The sequence below is a fragment of the Lupinus angustifolius genome, chromosome LG14 (genome assembly GCF_001865875.1).
Source record: "Lupinus angustifolius cultivar Tanjil chromosome LG14, LupAngTanjil_v1.0, whole genome shotgun sequence".
NCBI classification, from domain to species: Eukaryota; Viridiplantae; Streptophyta; class Magnoliopsida; order Fabales; family Fabaceae; genus Lupinus; species Lupinus angustifolius.
The window spans coordinates 14,258,189-14,273,728 of NC_032022.1; the positions used below are offsets into that span (position 1 = coordinate 14,258,189).

At 35.3% G+C, this 15,540-nt stretch overlaps 1 protein-coding gene across 1 annotated transcript; it reads left to right on the forward strand.

The window, feature by feature from the left end:
- LOC109326782 lies at positions 2,668–14,602 on the forward strand. The gene is made up of 22 exons (XM_019559586.1): positions 2,668–3,679; positions 4,048–4,163; positions 4,413–4,621; positions 5,816–5,935; positions 6,218–6,346; positions 6,426–6,551; positions 7,524–7,579; positions 7,676–7,775; positions 7,859–7,976; positions 8,071–8,280; positions 8,388–8,724; positions 9,874–9,967; positions 10,653–10,761; positions 11,059–11,330; positions 11,504–11,631; positions 11,770–12,004; positions 12,568–12,756; positions 12,903–13,189; positions 13,358–13,565; positions 13,663–13,905; positions 14,051–14,136; positions 14,227–14,602. The coding sequence occupies exons 1-22, from the start codon at positions 2,862–2,864 to the stop codon at positions 14,372–14,374; spliced, it is 4,338 nt and encodes a 1,445-aa protein (XP_019415131.1). The 5' UTR covers positions 2,668–2,861; the 3' UTR covers positions 14,375–14,602.

Consider the following 15,540-nt stretch of genomic DNA (forward strand, 5'->3'; position numbering starts at 1 on the left):
GATGTGATATAACTAAAATGATAAATTTACACTAAATAATGCTTAAATATAACTACAAAACCAAAAAATTGATATTTGATTCCTTATCTAAATTTTTTTTTGTATAGAATATGTCTTGCGGAATGAAGAATTAGTGGGACATAAGAAGTTAATGGGAAACATGGGTACAATTGAAATTTTTCAAATTTTATATGGGGAATGAAACATTCCCAAACTATTGGGAACAAAAAAGGCATTAAAGTGTGAGAATATATTTTCTCTCAAGAAATGTTTATACCAATCAACATTTTTTATAACTTGAATGGGTGAATATTTTTTTAATACCAGAAACAAAGGCACTCTAAAAGTCATTTGTATTACAGGAAAAAATGTATGTATTGACATTGTATAAGTTTTATATACTGTCATCGTATCATCTATCAACTATAATTAATTATTGTTGACTTTTAAAAAAATAATAATTCAAATGATAGGTAGATGATGAGTGCATGTGCATAAATCTTTACGTTTTCAATGTATAAATTATACATTTTTTTGTATTATCATTATACAACCTATTTTTTAGATTTTTATGTTAAAAATTAGTATGCAAAATTAAAATGTAGACTAATGATTGAAAAATAGGTTGACGTAGGATTCTCCATGGTCCATACAAGATTGAATGAGTGGCATCATTGGAAGCACCCAAGACACCAAACCAGTATGAGTAAGCTCCTTCTGCATTGTCTTTCTGGCACTTCTCTATTTATACACGTGTCCCCTTTTACTCTCAATACCCATCACCCGTTATTTCCACAATAACACATTTTTAATTCTTTTATTCAATAACATGCAACCAAACACATTCACAACGCCACCAACACCCTCCGTTAAAACCGGTGGCGCAACCTCATTCGTCACCTCACGGCCCTACTTACTTCTATTTCGTCGCTCCATCCTTTATGTAAGGTGCAGACTTTGTCGTTTACTTCTTACAACGCTTGTCGTGGTACTATCTCTACGCGCCTTCACGCAGTAATGATCCGTGCGTGTGCTCTACGCTAGTAATAATATTAATATTTTATGGTACTACTAAAGTCTTTTTGGATAAAAAATTAATTATTTCTAGATTTTGTAGTGACCCCTCCTAACAACCTCTCAATACATGTTGCTCCTAAAAATCGAAATCTTAACATTGTGATTTAGTGGGACGTTATAGTACTAGATTCATGTCTTGTTCATTATAATATTAATATAACCTGCTCTTTTTCTCACTCCGCGTGGTTTCGTCGGTTATTTAATTTCATTAATTAATCGAGGGGTGTGTCTCTGACGCTCCTTAAAGTGGTGTGAGATTTGGTAAAGATAGAAAATATCCAACACGGTGAAGTCCACCGTGTTCCCCAATCAGAACAACGATCTTCGTGCACAAGATGATAAAACATTGGATTTGTGCTGATGTCATTTTCATTCTTATGCTATAAAAAATTAAAAACATTTTTCTGAGTTAAAAAATTCAAAATCATAAATATTGATTTTTAATTACTGGCTTTAGGTTGTTTAACAAAACTACTTTTAAAATAAAAATTATAAATAAATCATTTAATTGTTGAAACATTGTCCATTTAATAAGGAAATAATGAGAATCTAAAATCAATCAATTTAATTCTAAATATAAGCACTCAAAGTATTATAACCTTTATGAATTTATTTAAATTAAGTTGTGATACAGTTAGACAACCAACGGAAAAAAAAACTATAGCAACTAATCTTAAGAGTTGGAGTTGGACTAGTAGTAGAAGTAAAGTGTTAACTTACTTATAGATATTAATAATTATAAATTGTCTTAATCACTTATCTCACTAAACATCTAGGCATCACTAAATCTAACTAAAGGATTATTATTTTTTTATTTTCAATGTAAATCACTCAGTCTATTTTTTTTGTTTCTCATAACTATTTTCACTCTGAAATCAATTATGTTCAAGCTGAGAATCAAACATATACCGGCGAATATTTTTTATCCTCCAGTGAATATTTTTTCATCCACAATATTCGAACCCAAAACCTTACTTAAAGAGAATCAAACATATACCACACTTAAACCAACACAGATTTCACCAAATTATAACTGAATTTCCATTTCAAGTACAAAAAATGATATTTAGACATTCAGTCATGTGAATACCAAATTAAGAGTTAACGTTAGAAAAGAGTAGAACACAGAGGATCACATGAACTTGACCGCATCTGATGACTTAACTTTGTTCTTTTGCTTTTATTACCCAGAGAAAATGAATAAAATAAATACAAGCGTTAAACGTAAAATTATCCGTCTAAAACATAGTGTCCAACAAGTTAGGTAACTCCTCCAAACAAACCACTTTCTAAATAGTTTTAAAAACTTTAAAATAACCACCATTTTAATATTTGAGCATGAAAAAAAGAATGGATGAGTTTTATACATCTTCAACTCTTTAAAATAAATAATAAAAATGAATGATAATAATATAATAATAAGAGAAAAGAATCTCAAAATTAAGTGTTCAATTATTAAGTGATATTTATTGGGAAAAACAGTCAGAGAACTCCAAACAAATATTAAAAAGGAAAATACTTGTTACGAAAAAAACACAAACATAGACTTATTTAGTAATATTTGTTTGTAGAAGTTAGTGGTGATTGCAGAGACATATAAATCTCATAACCCATCCCCATCAGCATTAGCATCGTGCTTCTTCTCTGATCTGTTCCTCGTGCGTCTCTAAGATATTGATATCTAGGGTTTTCAAATTACTAGGGTTTTTACCACACCCTTTTCTCTCTCATTTCAATGTCAACACTTTTCTCTTCAATCTAATGACTCCTTTCTCCACCGCTCAATGCCTCGATTTCGTTTCTTCTTTTCCATCACCATCATCTTCTTCATCCTCGCCGTTTCTGCCTCCGCCGATGACCGTGATTTCTCGATAACTGATTTTGATTTTGATTTTGACTGGAGTCTCTCTCACCAGGATTACTCCCCTCCGGCTCCTCCGCCGCCGCCACCTCATCCGCCCTCGGTGTCGTGTGTTGACGATCTCGGCGGTGTAGGTTCTCTGGACACAACGTGCAAGATAGTGAACGATGCGAACATTACCGGCGATGTGTATATAGCGGGGAAGGGAAATTTTAACATCCTCCCTGGTGTGAAGTTCCATTGTGAGATTCCTGGATGCATGATAACCGTTAACGTTACCGGTAATTTTAGTTTAGGAGCAAATGCCTCGATCGTCACCGGAGCGTTTGAATTGGAGGCGGATAATGTTGTTTTCGAGAATGGTACTTTAATTAATAATACTGGTATGGCCGGTGATCCTCCGCCTCAGACGAGTGGCACGCCTCAAGGGATTGATGGTGGAGGCGGGGGACACGGTGGGAGAGGTGCGAGTTGTTTGGTGGACTCGACGAAGCTTCCGGAGGATGTTTGGGGAGGGGATGCGTATGCGTGGGCTTCATTGGATATACCGGATAGTTTTGGGAGTAAGGGTGCTTCGACGAGTAAGGAGAGTGATTATGGTGGATTGGGTGGTGGGCGAGTATGGATGGTTGTTCATCAAGTTCTCGAGATGAATGCAAGTCTTTTGGCTGATGGAGGTGATGGAGGAACCAAAGGTGGAGGGGGCTCTGGAGGCAGCATCTACATCAAGGCTTATAGAATGTAATAAGTTATTTATTTTTTTGTTACCTAATTTGATCTATCTGGTTTAACACAAGCATGTTCTTATTGAATCAGAAAGATTTCAAATGTTATTATTATATGGAGAAAACCTTTAACTTAGTATGTTATAGTGGTGCCAGATAGGCCAATGAAGACTTTTGTCACCAATTAAGTCCTTAGAAGATTTAAAGTGTCACCATACTTCTATTTTAAGGACTAAGACTTAATTGGTGGCAAGAAAGCCATTAGGGGAATGGATTGATGGTTTACTCTTATTCTTATATATTTCATTCAAATTTTATTTGGAGAAACATGATTTAATACTTCAATGCATTTTCATTGATCTGTTATCTTCTTTTAAAGAGCAGGACTGGTAGTGGGAGGATAAGTGCTTGTGGAGGTGATGGTTTTGCTGGCGGTGGTGGTGGCAGAGTTTCAGTTGAGGTTTTCAGTAGGCATGAGGAACCCAAAATATATGTGCATGGTGAGGATTTTATGTGTTTGCGCTGTTTAGCTCTTTCTAGATATGCTTTGCACAAAACCTTTTTTTGCAAAAAGTACTGATGCATGGTAAGCTCTTAATATATACCTTATTAGTTTAACATGGTGAGAGATTGCTAACTAGTTTAATGAGCCCATCCCTTTGGCTTATCATCAGATGACTTTGAAATTCTTATATGACTTTATTGTTGTGTTTAGCTAAGTTGACTGCACAATCAATTTCTTATTTCAGGGGGTGATAGCATTGGCTGTCCTGAAAATGCTGGTGCTGCTGGGACACTTTTTGATGCAGTTCCTCGGAGCCTTTCAGTTGATAACTTTAACTTGACAACTGATACAGAAACACTGCTCCTGGATTTTCCTAATCAACCTCTCATGGTTAATGTTTATGTTCGAAATAAGGCTAGGGCCACAGTTCCTTTGCTTTGGAGTCGTGTACAGGTCTGTCAAATTCAGATCCATAAATAGTTGGATAATCCTTATATCAATTTTCTTGTAATCAATCCCTTTGCTCTTTCTTCCTCCTCGCTTCGAATATATCCTTTTCCTACCGTATTTATCTTCAAGATATTTATATAATTTTTAAATTCATCAGTAAACACAAAACATGAATACATGTATGAGAATGAAACATTTGAAGAAGGTAAAAGAGTCACTTAATTCATCTGATTGAACTGATAGCAATGAAAAAAGAATTTAATGTTTTACCAATTTACATATCTGAAAAATTCTGAATTTCTGATCAGTCCTCTTTCATTCAATGTACCAAATGAGGTATAGGTGTATATTTTGTGTTGTGATTACTAAAATTGTCTCACTCAAAGAAGCCAATTGCTGAAGCAACTGGCCATCTTTTTAATTAATCAGAGAACCAGAATATCCCTGTTAAAATCATAGAAATAAAAGGAATGAAGCACCAATTGCCATAATTTACTGGAGTCCTTGTGTGTTTCACATGCCTGCGGTCCAATTACTTGATATATAGTGCTTATCTTGGCTTGTGCAGCTAAGTATATATTCTTTTAAATCCATATATTGCCTTTCCCTTATCCTTGAATTTTAATTGTATTTTGTTTAGTTTTTAAATAGTTTCCCTGCCTTTTCTCTTAGAGAGGGGATCCACTTACTCTAGGAGTAAGTTAAAAAAACCTATTCCACATATTAGCCATCCATTCTATGAAAATCTAATGGTTCAGATCTACTGACTAATTTAAATCACGTGAATCGTTACATTTTCATAGAATGGATAGCTAAGATGTTAAGTAGTTTTTTTTATTTACTCCTTGAGTAAGTGGATCCCCTCTCTTTCTCTTATTATCTAATATAGTTAGTGGGGTTTGGGTGTTTGTTAGATATGTAAAGGGATCAGAAATCTCATAATAATTTTTTGGTATCTTTTAGTATTCTTGGTTGGTTGCTGCTTAGAGAATGTGCTATTTTTCGTCTGTGTTCTCTCCCCTTTGCAATTAAACAATTCTTTCCTCCCAAAAAAGAAAAGAAAACTGTAGCTTCCACCCTTACCTCCCTTTACACAGCAATGCATGTTCCCTCTCAATTTCAGTCTATCATGAATAAATATGTGGCTTGTGAGGATGTAAGTTCAACTATATGCTCTGTTTCCTTGTCGTTTTATAGGTGCAAGGACAGATAAGTGTCTTGCAGGGTGGGGTGTTGAGCTTTGGACTGCGACACTATGCTACATCAGAGTTTGAGTTATTGGCTGAAGAACTATTGATGAGTGATTCTGTGATGAAGGTAGATGGAACCTCTGAGAGCTTGTTTAGTAGATTTTGTTTCTTGGTTCATTGTCAAGCCTTACCTCTAAAATGAACATATCAGACATTTTGAACTGTGCTATAAAACTGACTCATATACTCCCGATTTTTGTTACTTGTTTTATCAAGAACTACTAAACATAAATGAACAAATCAGACATAAGCTGGCACTAATTATTTATTTTATTTTGCAAACTACTGCTAGTCAAGATCCAGTGTCATTTATTTATGCTTTTAAAAATTCATTTAATTTGTGACAAAGGTATATGGAGCTCTACGCATGACGGTAAAAATGTTCTTGATGTGGAACTCAAAAATGCTCATAGATGGCGGGGAAGATGTAGCAGTGTCAACATCATTGCTTGAGGCTAGTAATTTGATTGTTCTCAGGGTATTTAACAACTCCTTCACTGCATAATACTATTGCATAGGTTTATGTGCAATTTTGACACATCTTTTTTTATTAACAGGAGTCCTCTGTGATACATTCTAATGCAAACCTTGGAGTTCATGGACAAGGACTACTTAATTTGTCAGGACCAGGGGATTGGATTGAAGCACAGCGTTTGGTTTTATCCTTATTTTATAGTATTCATGTGAGACACTGTTTTTTGTACACTGATCATTTGTGCAGTCTTTTAAGCATTCAATTTCCTCCATCTGATTCGTCTAGTGTATTGAATCCAGTTATCTCTTTTCTTTTTAGTAATCTTTCATATTAATTTTTATTGTTTCTTATTCTTTTATTTTTACTGGTTAGCTGGAAAACATTTTTCCTACTGACTTAGAGTTTGTTGCATGCTATGTCTCTCATTTTGTCTTTGTTTTTTTGTTTGTTTATTTTGATAATAATAATCTAATACAATATTGTATGTTTTAATATTTCAATTATGACGACCTTGTGATTTTTCTTAGTATAATGAAACTATGAAAGGAAGGGAGACACTTTCCTCCTGAACAAAAACATAATTCTGTAATAGAAAGCAGTTACAATAAATCTATTCACCTATCTAAAATCTGATTACCTATCAGATTAACCTTCAGAAACCTTCAGCTGAACACCAAAGAGAAGCCATGTAGACAATCCTATCATATACAGATTAAGGTCAATGATGACTGCTCACTGCTCTAAAATTTAACCATAATACTCCAACCATATACCCCAAAGCAAGGTATATTTAGGCCACAATGACATGATTTTCTTCTTCTTTTGTTTGTTTATTGTTCCAAGTAATCTTATTTGGTTATTAGCTGTACTCACTGTAGGATCCTGAGCTAGGTGCTTACTCATTCTTGAGCATAGTTTTGGGGGTGCAATGTACCATTGTCTCTTTGGTCAATGGTTACTTGGTTGTACTTTTCTAATGTTCTTGGTTTTCCCAACATCTTTTGGCCTTAGGTTTGGATGTTTTCACATTTTCTCTTGTCTTAAATAGAATCGTTGTGGCAACTTTGTTGCTTATTGGCAGTAGCCAATAGTGATTGCTGATACATGTATATTTGCTTGTATTTTGTTTAAGTTATTGGTCTTACCTCTAAAATGTTAGTTTGGTTTTGGAATTTTTTAGATTGGGCCTGGATCTGTCTTGCGTGGCCCCTTGGAGAATGCAACAACTGATGATGTGTACGTTTTGATGTTGTCAAATCATCATTTGCTGACTTCTTACTCCATGCTTTAGTTTAAGATTGTGCTATATTTATATACTCTTGTGTTTGCCAGTACTCCAAAGCTTTACTGTGACAACGAAGATTGTCCCTATGAATTACTTCAGCCTCCTGAAGATTGCAATGTGAACTCATCCTTGTCATTCACACTTCAGGTAATCTTTAAAGTTTTAATGTTATGGTGAATTCTGCAATGCTAATACGTCTATAGTTGAAAGCTCTGTTGCTGCTTCTGTAGATCTGCCGAGTTGAGGACATCCTTGTTGAAGGCCTTATAAAGGGTTCTGTTGTTCATTTTCACAGGGCAAGGACCATAACTGTTGAATCTTCTGGAATAATTTCTGCCTCTGGAATGGGTATGTTTCTTTGTTGTCCTTGAGGTTTTAGTCACTTCTTAACTCATACCTGTATTTTTCTATATTTTTCTGTATCTTAACAATTAATTTGCAGGTTGTACTGGTGGTTTGGGCAGCGGAAATAGTACAAGTAATGGTATTGGCAGCGGTGGTGGGCATGGTGGTAAAGGTGGGGATGCATGTTATAATGATAACTGTATTGAAGGTGGCATTTCTTATGGAAGTGCAAGTCTTCCCTGTGAGCTTGGTAGTGGAAGTGGAATGGGCAGCTCAGCTGATACCACTGCCGGGGGAGGTATCATAGGTAAGCTTATATTTGGAGTCAGTTAATGGGTTTTCTTTTGAATAGTGGAAGATTTTTATCACTGTGTTTCCTTTAACTTTCATTCTTGTGTTACATCTGTTGTGCAGTCATTGGGTCATTAGAACACCCTCTTTCAAGTTTGTCTATTCATGGTTCTGTAAGTGCCGATGGAGAGGATTTTGAACCAGCTATCAGAAAGGAAAAAAATGTGATTTTTGATAATTTTACTGGAGCTCCTGGGGGTGGATCTGGTGGTACTATACTGCTGTTTCTCCATAGTGTGGCCATTGGTGGATCAGCTATTCTTTCCAGTATTGGGGGATATAGCAGTTTTAATGGGAGTGGCGGTGGAGGTGGTGGAAGAATTCACTTTCATTGGTCTGACATTCCCACCGGAGATGTTTATCAGCCCATTGCTAGTGTGAAAGGAGACGTTCAAACTGGGTATGATTATAGTAAGCTTTTGTTGCAATTCTACTATATTTTTTAAATTTGAATTATCATAATACCTATAATTGCAAGAAAGTGATGTGTCTTCTAGTGCCTGCCGCCATTTTATCCCAAAAATAAACTGCAACTATGCCACCAGTGTTTGATGTTATATGCTGGATTTAAAATAAGTGTAGTGGCAATTGATGTCACTCTCCTTTGTTTTTTATTGTAGTTATCCTTTTCCTTTCTAGAGGAATGGATTGTCATTACTTGCCATATTAGTAAGCTTAGTAATGTCTTCTGATAGGGACATCCTTGCAAAAGAATAACTTGATAAGAGGGCTGTTAGCTAATGTACTTCATTTTTGTGATAGATAGAGAAAAGTATGATTGAAGAGATAAGTACAATCTGGACAAGGATAGGGTATTCTCAAGAGGTAGAAAAAATAAAAAATAAAAAATGCAAAATCAAGAAAGGAAACTACTAAAGCAGCAAGGCTACCGAACAACCTTTGTGCTCCCTTAAAACAATGCTGTGAAGAAATCGCGCGAGAGTAAGAACATAAACCTATCTGAAAACCAAACTAAAGGACAATGAGACACCCTTAAAAATTTGTTATTTCTGCTCTAGCTAGGTACACAAAATAATAGTAAAGTTAGCATACTGTCACAGAATTGTCATATTTACACTTGCCAAACTTTCCAGACCATAAAAAACTGCTGTAATGTGGAAGGGCACACCCAGTGCTCATAGAAAAGGTCTTGAAATGTTTGAGGTCTGTGAATCTTTAGCAAATCTTTTCTTTTAATCATTTTGGCCAATGCATTATCCTTCTTTGTGATAGGAGTTGTTATTAGGGTGAGTGGGGAGATATTTTCTATGCATTATCCTTATAGTTTGAATTAGCTAATTGTAACGTTTTCTCTCATGATCACTTCTCATCAGGGTCGGAACTATATTCGCCCACGGGCTGATTGCAGCCTAACCTTCTGAAAATTAAATATCTTTTTGTTATTTTATTTTATTTAAGCTTTTGCCCTCGGTGTTTTCTGTTTCAACCTTTTACCACCGACTATTTTATTTCCACTTCTGCCCTTGATTTTTATTAATATTTTATAATGGTAATTTCAAAATTTTATTTTATCTGGTGGTTATAATAGGGGAGGAAAGGGTGAAGGCCAAGGTGGATCCGGACAAAATGGGACTATAACTGGGAAGGCTTGCCCCAAAGGGCTCTATGGTACATTTTGTGAGGTATATTAGCCCGTTCCTTTCCCCTAATTCTGTTATGATTCCATATCTTTTTATGTGCTCTAGCTATGGCCATGTGCGATGCATGGGTATACATCTGGTTAAAATTATATTAAAAAAATGGTCTCGTGCAAGCTACTAAGGTAGTAAATAACGTGTTGATAGATTCTTTGTGAGTGACAATAAACTAAACATGCTGTAGGAACTTGAAATATGGTCTAAATAAATATTGGTTGAAGTTGAGATTTGTGAGTGCTGGACTTGAATATAGATGACCAGAGAAATAGAGATAAGGAAAATGGAGTGTGGATTGCATTGGATGGAGAAAACAGGAGACAGAGAAATGCTTTAAGAATTGAGCGGAAATACCTAGAAACTGACCAATCCCCTGTCAGCTTCTCAGCCAAGATCATTTCTTGCCGCTTCTTCTGTCTCTTGGCTTGATAAGACCTTCACTATTGGCAACCATACATACTTGACTGGTATTCCACTTTGCCTCAGTGTTCAAGTCGGTCTCTGCTTTTGGCAAGATGTTAGGAATCTTACGCAGATTAATAGGTTTTCTTTACCCTGTCTCATGTTTCTGACTGGCTCCATATTTTCCATCTTGTGATGATTAATTGACGCTTCTACAGTTCCAATTCTAAATTTTATATTCATAGGCTTTTTACTTCATGCTTGCCTCCAGGAATGTCCATCTGGCACTTACAAGAATGTTACTGGATCTGATCGATCACTTTGTCGTCAATGTCCTGTTAATGAGCTTCCTCACCGTGCTGTTTATATTTCAGTCCGAGGTAGATTTTACAGTTTAATGGATGTTTAATTACGAAGGCTCTCAAGAGGCTTTATTCTGATGAAAATTGAAGGATTCTATTGTATTGAAGTATCATATTGTGAAAGTTGAAGGATTTTATTGAATTTCTTTATATATTTTGCAATCATGAATTAATATGTCCATGTTTTTTTCGTGGGTGGGGAATGGGTAATGTGATACCGCTTATTTGCTACATGTTATGTACTAAAAGACACCAATCCTTATTATAATATCCGTTGTATCAGTGCATTAATTTTCGTCTTGATCCTTTACACAGGTGGTATTGCGGAAACTCCTTGCCCTTATGAATGCATTTCGGACAGATATCACATGCCAGACTGTTATACAGCTATCGAAGAGTTAATATACACATTTGGTGGGCCTTGGTTGTTTGGTCTTTTTCTTATGGGTCTCTTGGTTCTGCTGGCACTGGTGCTCAGTGTTGCAAGAATGAAATTTGTTGGGGTTGATGAATCACCAGGTCCAGGACCCACCCAACACGGTTCTCAAATAGACCACTCTTTCCCTTTCTTGGAGTCTCTAAATGAGGTTTACCTCTCACTATGTGTTCTTTCTTCTTGTTCTCTTATTGTGTGAATTAAGATGACCGTAGCCCTTAACAGTAGCATTTGTGTCTGTCTCTATCTCTAATTTGTTTTTGCTATTCTTTTTTAAATCCTTGGTTATGTTATGATGATGATGTGTTTCTGTGAAATGCCTAGGTCTTGGAAACAAACAGAGTTGAGGAGTCCCAAAGTCATGTTCATAGAATGTACTTCATGGGGCCTAATACTTTCAGTGAGCCCTGGCATCTCCCACATATACCTCCTGAACAAATACAGGATATTGTGTAAGTAATACTCTTTTCTGTTTGATCCCTTGTAGATTCTGTGGTTGAAATTTGAGGATGCCATCCATTTTGTTTTTGTTAATTTATGTTATTTGGTTATGATATTGAGATGGGAATCTTCCACATTTGGTATGGCAGTTATGAGGGTGCATTTAATACATTTGTGGATGAGATTAATGCTATAGCAGCTTATCAATGGTGGGAGGGAGCAATATATAGCATTCTTTCCGTTCTTGGATATCCCCTTGCTTGGTCATGGCAACAATGTCGCCGGAGATTGAAGTTGCAACGTTTGCGTGAGTTTGTTCGATCAGAGTATGATCATGCCTGCCTTCGTTCTTGCCGTTCTAGAGCTCTCTATGAAGGGATCAAGGTTTGACTTGTTCTTATGCATTTTGAACCTGTGAACAATGAGCTGTTAAGATATTCAATTGTTTTGTTAATGACATATCTTGGTTTTGGTGTAGATATTAAGCCTATCTTAGTGTGCATTGATACGATCAACTATAGTTGTCAAGTGCATTAATAAGGATAAGTGGGCATATATTGACTGAATGATTAGTTTTTATTTCTTTGTCATGACTGGTTAGTTGAAGTTCTATACCTAGACCAACCATGGTTTATGATAATAGATGCCAGTTAATTTATTACATCGTGGTTGATCTTTATGACTTCTTTTTCATAAATAGACAGGCTGAGTTCCTTGGTTCCCAACTTTTGGGCATGTTGATTGTTAATGAGATAAAATTTTCATCGTATTTTCCCACTGGATGTGTCAAGGTCACCTAATCTTCATTTGTTCTTATTTTGAATTGAAGAGCTGTTTGTTAAGAATAAAATGATCTTAAGTTAGCTTTGTAACTTTTAATCTCAATTGTAATCAGAGTAAATCTAACTGCTATTTCATAATGTTAATTGACCTGTAAAATTATGTAGGTAAATGCAACCTCTGATTTGATGCTTGCATATGTGGATTTCTTCCTTGGTGGTGATGAAAAGAGGCCGGACCTTCCTCCTCGATTACTTGATAGATTCCCTATGTCATTGGTTTTCGGAGGTGATGGAAGTTATATGGCTCCATTCTCTCTTAACAGTGATAATATCCTTACCAGCCTTATGAGTCAGGTTTGTTTATTGATTTAGGGTTACCAGTTGCATTTTTAAGTACACTTGTATGTTTCTGTTACTTTCTGTTCCATTCTTTGGGAACTTATTTATATATTTTTCCTTGTTAATAGAAAATTAATACATATGGTTAATGTTGTTGGCAGTCAGTTCAACCTACAACATGGTATCGATTGGTTGCTGGGCTGAATGCACAATTGCGGTTAGTTCGCCGTGGACGACTTAGAGTAACATTTCAACCTGTCCTTAGATGGCTCGAGACTCATGCCAATCCTGCATTAAGTATCCATAAGGTACAAGTTGATCTTGCCTGGTTTCAGGCTACAAGTAGTGGTTATTGCCACTATGGGCTTGTAGTTTATGCTCTCGAGGATGGTCATCCTACCACGGGAGGAAGTATTGATGGAGGTTTAAAAATTGAAGAAAGATCACGGTAACCCTTCATTCTCATAGCACATTACCACACACTTGACATATCTTCATGAGATATATTGTAAAAGAATGATGTTCTGACTACATACTAGAGAATTTTCTAGCATGGTATGTATGATAGTTGATATTTTAATGATTTGCTTTATTTGATTTTTTTTTTGCTTTTCAGGGTTCAGAGTGTTAAGGAGCATCCTTCTGGGCTTCCAAGAAGTAGAGCTCATGTAAACCCTCAAGGAAGACTTGAGGACAATTATATGAAGCGGAGGACGCAAGTAGCTGCTTTAGATATAAACAATTTGCAGATGCTTGATGAGAAGAGAGATATCTTTTATCTTCTCTCTTTTATACTTCATAATACAAAACCTGTTGGGCATCAGGTATCTTATATTGACATTTTTTATGTATGAAATGAAGTTTCTGATTCTTCTAGTATCATTTGATAACAGAGACATTCCCCCCTTTTGGTGATTGCAGGATCTTGTTGGTTTGGTAATCTCAATTCTTCTTCTAGGAGATTTTAGTTTAGTATTACTTACCCTGCTTCAGTTGTATTCAATTTCTATGGTGGATGTCTTCCTTGTTCTGTTGATTTTACCTTTTAGCATTCTTCTCCCATTTCCTGTTGGAATTAATGCTCTCTTTAGTCATGGACCAAGGCGTTCTGCAGGCCTTGCACGTCTTTATGCTTTGTGGAACCTTACATCCTTCATAAATGTTGTGAGTTTTCTATCAGATTTCAGCTTATTAGTGTTACTTTTATTTAATTTTTTTATGCCAAATGATTTTTCTACTTATATGGGTAGAATGAATTACATTTTTTCAGCTTTGATTGAGGATCTTATGTTAATATCCTTTTCATTAGGTGGTTGCATTTCTTTGCGGATATATTCATTATAGCTCTCAATCATCGTCCAGTAAAAGACACCCTCAACCATGGAGTATTGGCATGTAAGGCTATTCCTAGCTTCCATAACAGATTTTTATTTAGGAAAATCTGATTAGTGTAGGTTCTTATTTCAAAACTGTTGGTGGATGCAGGGATGAAAATGAATGGTGGATTTTTCCAGGTGGACTGGTTTTGTGTAAATTTTTACAGTCTCAACTGATAAATTGGCATGTCGCTAATCTGGAAATTCAAGACCGTTCCTTGTATAGTAATGATTTTGAGGTATTTTGGCAGTCATGAGGGTATGTAATATGTTCAACATTACCTTCCCATTTTCCAAGTCAAGATGGGGAGAAATACAACTACAGAAATCCAGAATACAAGTTGTAGAGGCATTCATTACTGTAACATCTCATGTTCAATAGTCTTTTTTCTTATAAATATACATTCAGTATTCACTTTGATTTTCCACATTGTAAATATGGAGTAAATAAGCACTATTTAATGTATTGTAGCTTGAGTTTTCTTCTTAACTTGTGCTACTGCCTGTTTTGTCATTCTCTTCAATTATTAAATGTGACGTCATGGTAGACTTAATACTATGCTTCCTTTTTTAAAGGTCGACCTTGTCCTTTTGTAAATATATTTCTACCCTTATTAATTATAATTGGCTTACCACTCCTTCTGCCACGTCACTAAGTTATATTTAAAATATTTATAAAATATATTAATTATATGAAAGTCTTAGCAACATGGACATTAACCCGCATATTGTGTTGTTCAGGCATGCTATATTAGGCCATTTACCCTAGTTCACCGGACTGGTTTGCCTGCTGTTTATGCCAACATCAAATATGGTCGGGTTCATTGGATTTAGAGCTGGATTTGAGTAAAAAAAAAATTAGACATCATTAATATTAAGGGCCAGGTAAAAGACAAACGGAAAATGATCATCTCCATTAATAGAGAGGCAAGTACATGTTTTTACACATATTTTGAATGTCAAAAGTGTAATTTTATTATAATCGAAGGGATATGTCATTGAAAATTGTATTTCCCTTTGTATTTTAAAGCACTTACCTCTTCATTAATGAAGAGGATCCTAACTCGAGACAAACATAATCCAACTCAACTTGTCTCATGTTATTCATCATGTTTGTATAGGTGTGTTCAATTAAGTATAGAATAACTATATCTCTTTGACATAATATTGTTGATTTTTTAATTTTTAATCATGTATTTATACCATTTTATATGTCAACTTATATATCTATAATAATAATATTGAAAAGATTTTATCTACAAGTATTATGTATTATATTTAAGGGTTAAATTCGAGTTCAAAAATTGATTCAATTAATATTTGAAATTGAGTTTGCTTTGAGTCTAGGACCAAGTTTGAATATAAAAAATAATTTGATGAGGTCAAAGGAGGATTTGTCCTTATTTGACCAAACCCGTCGCAT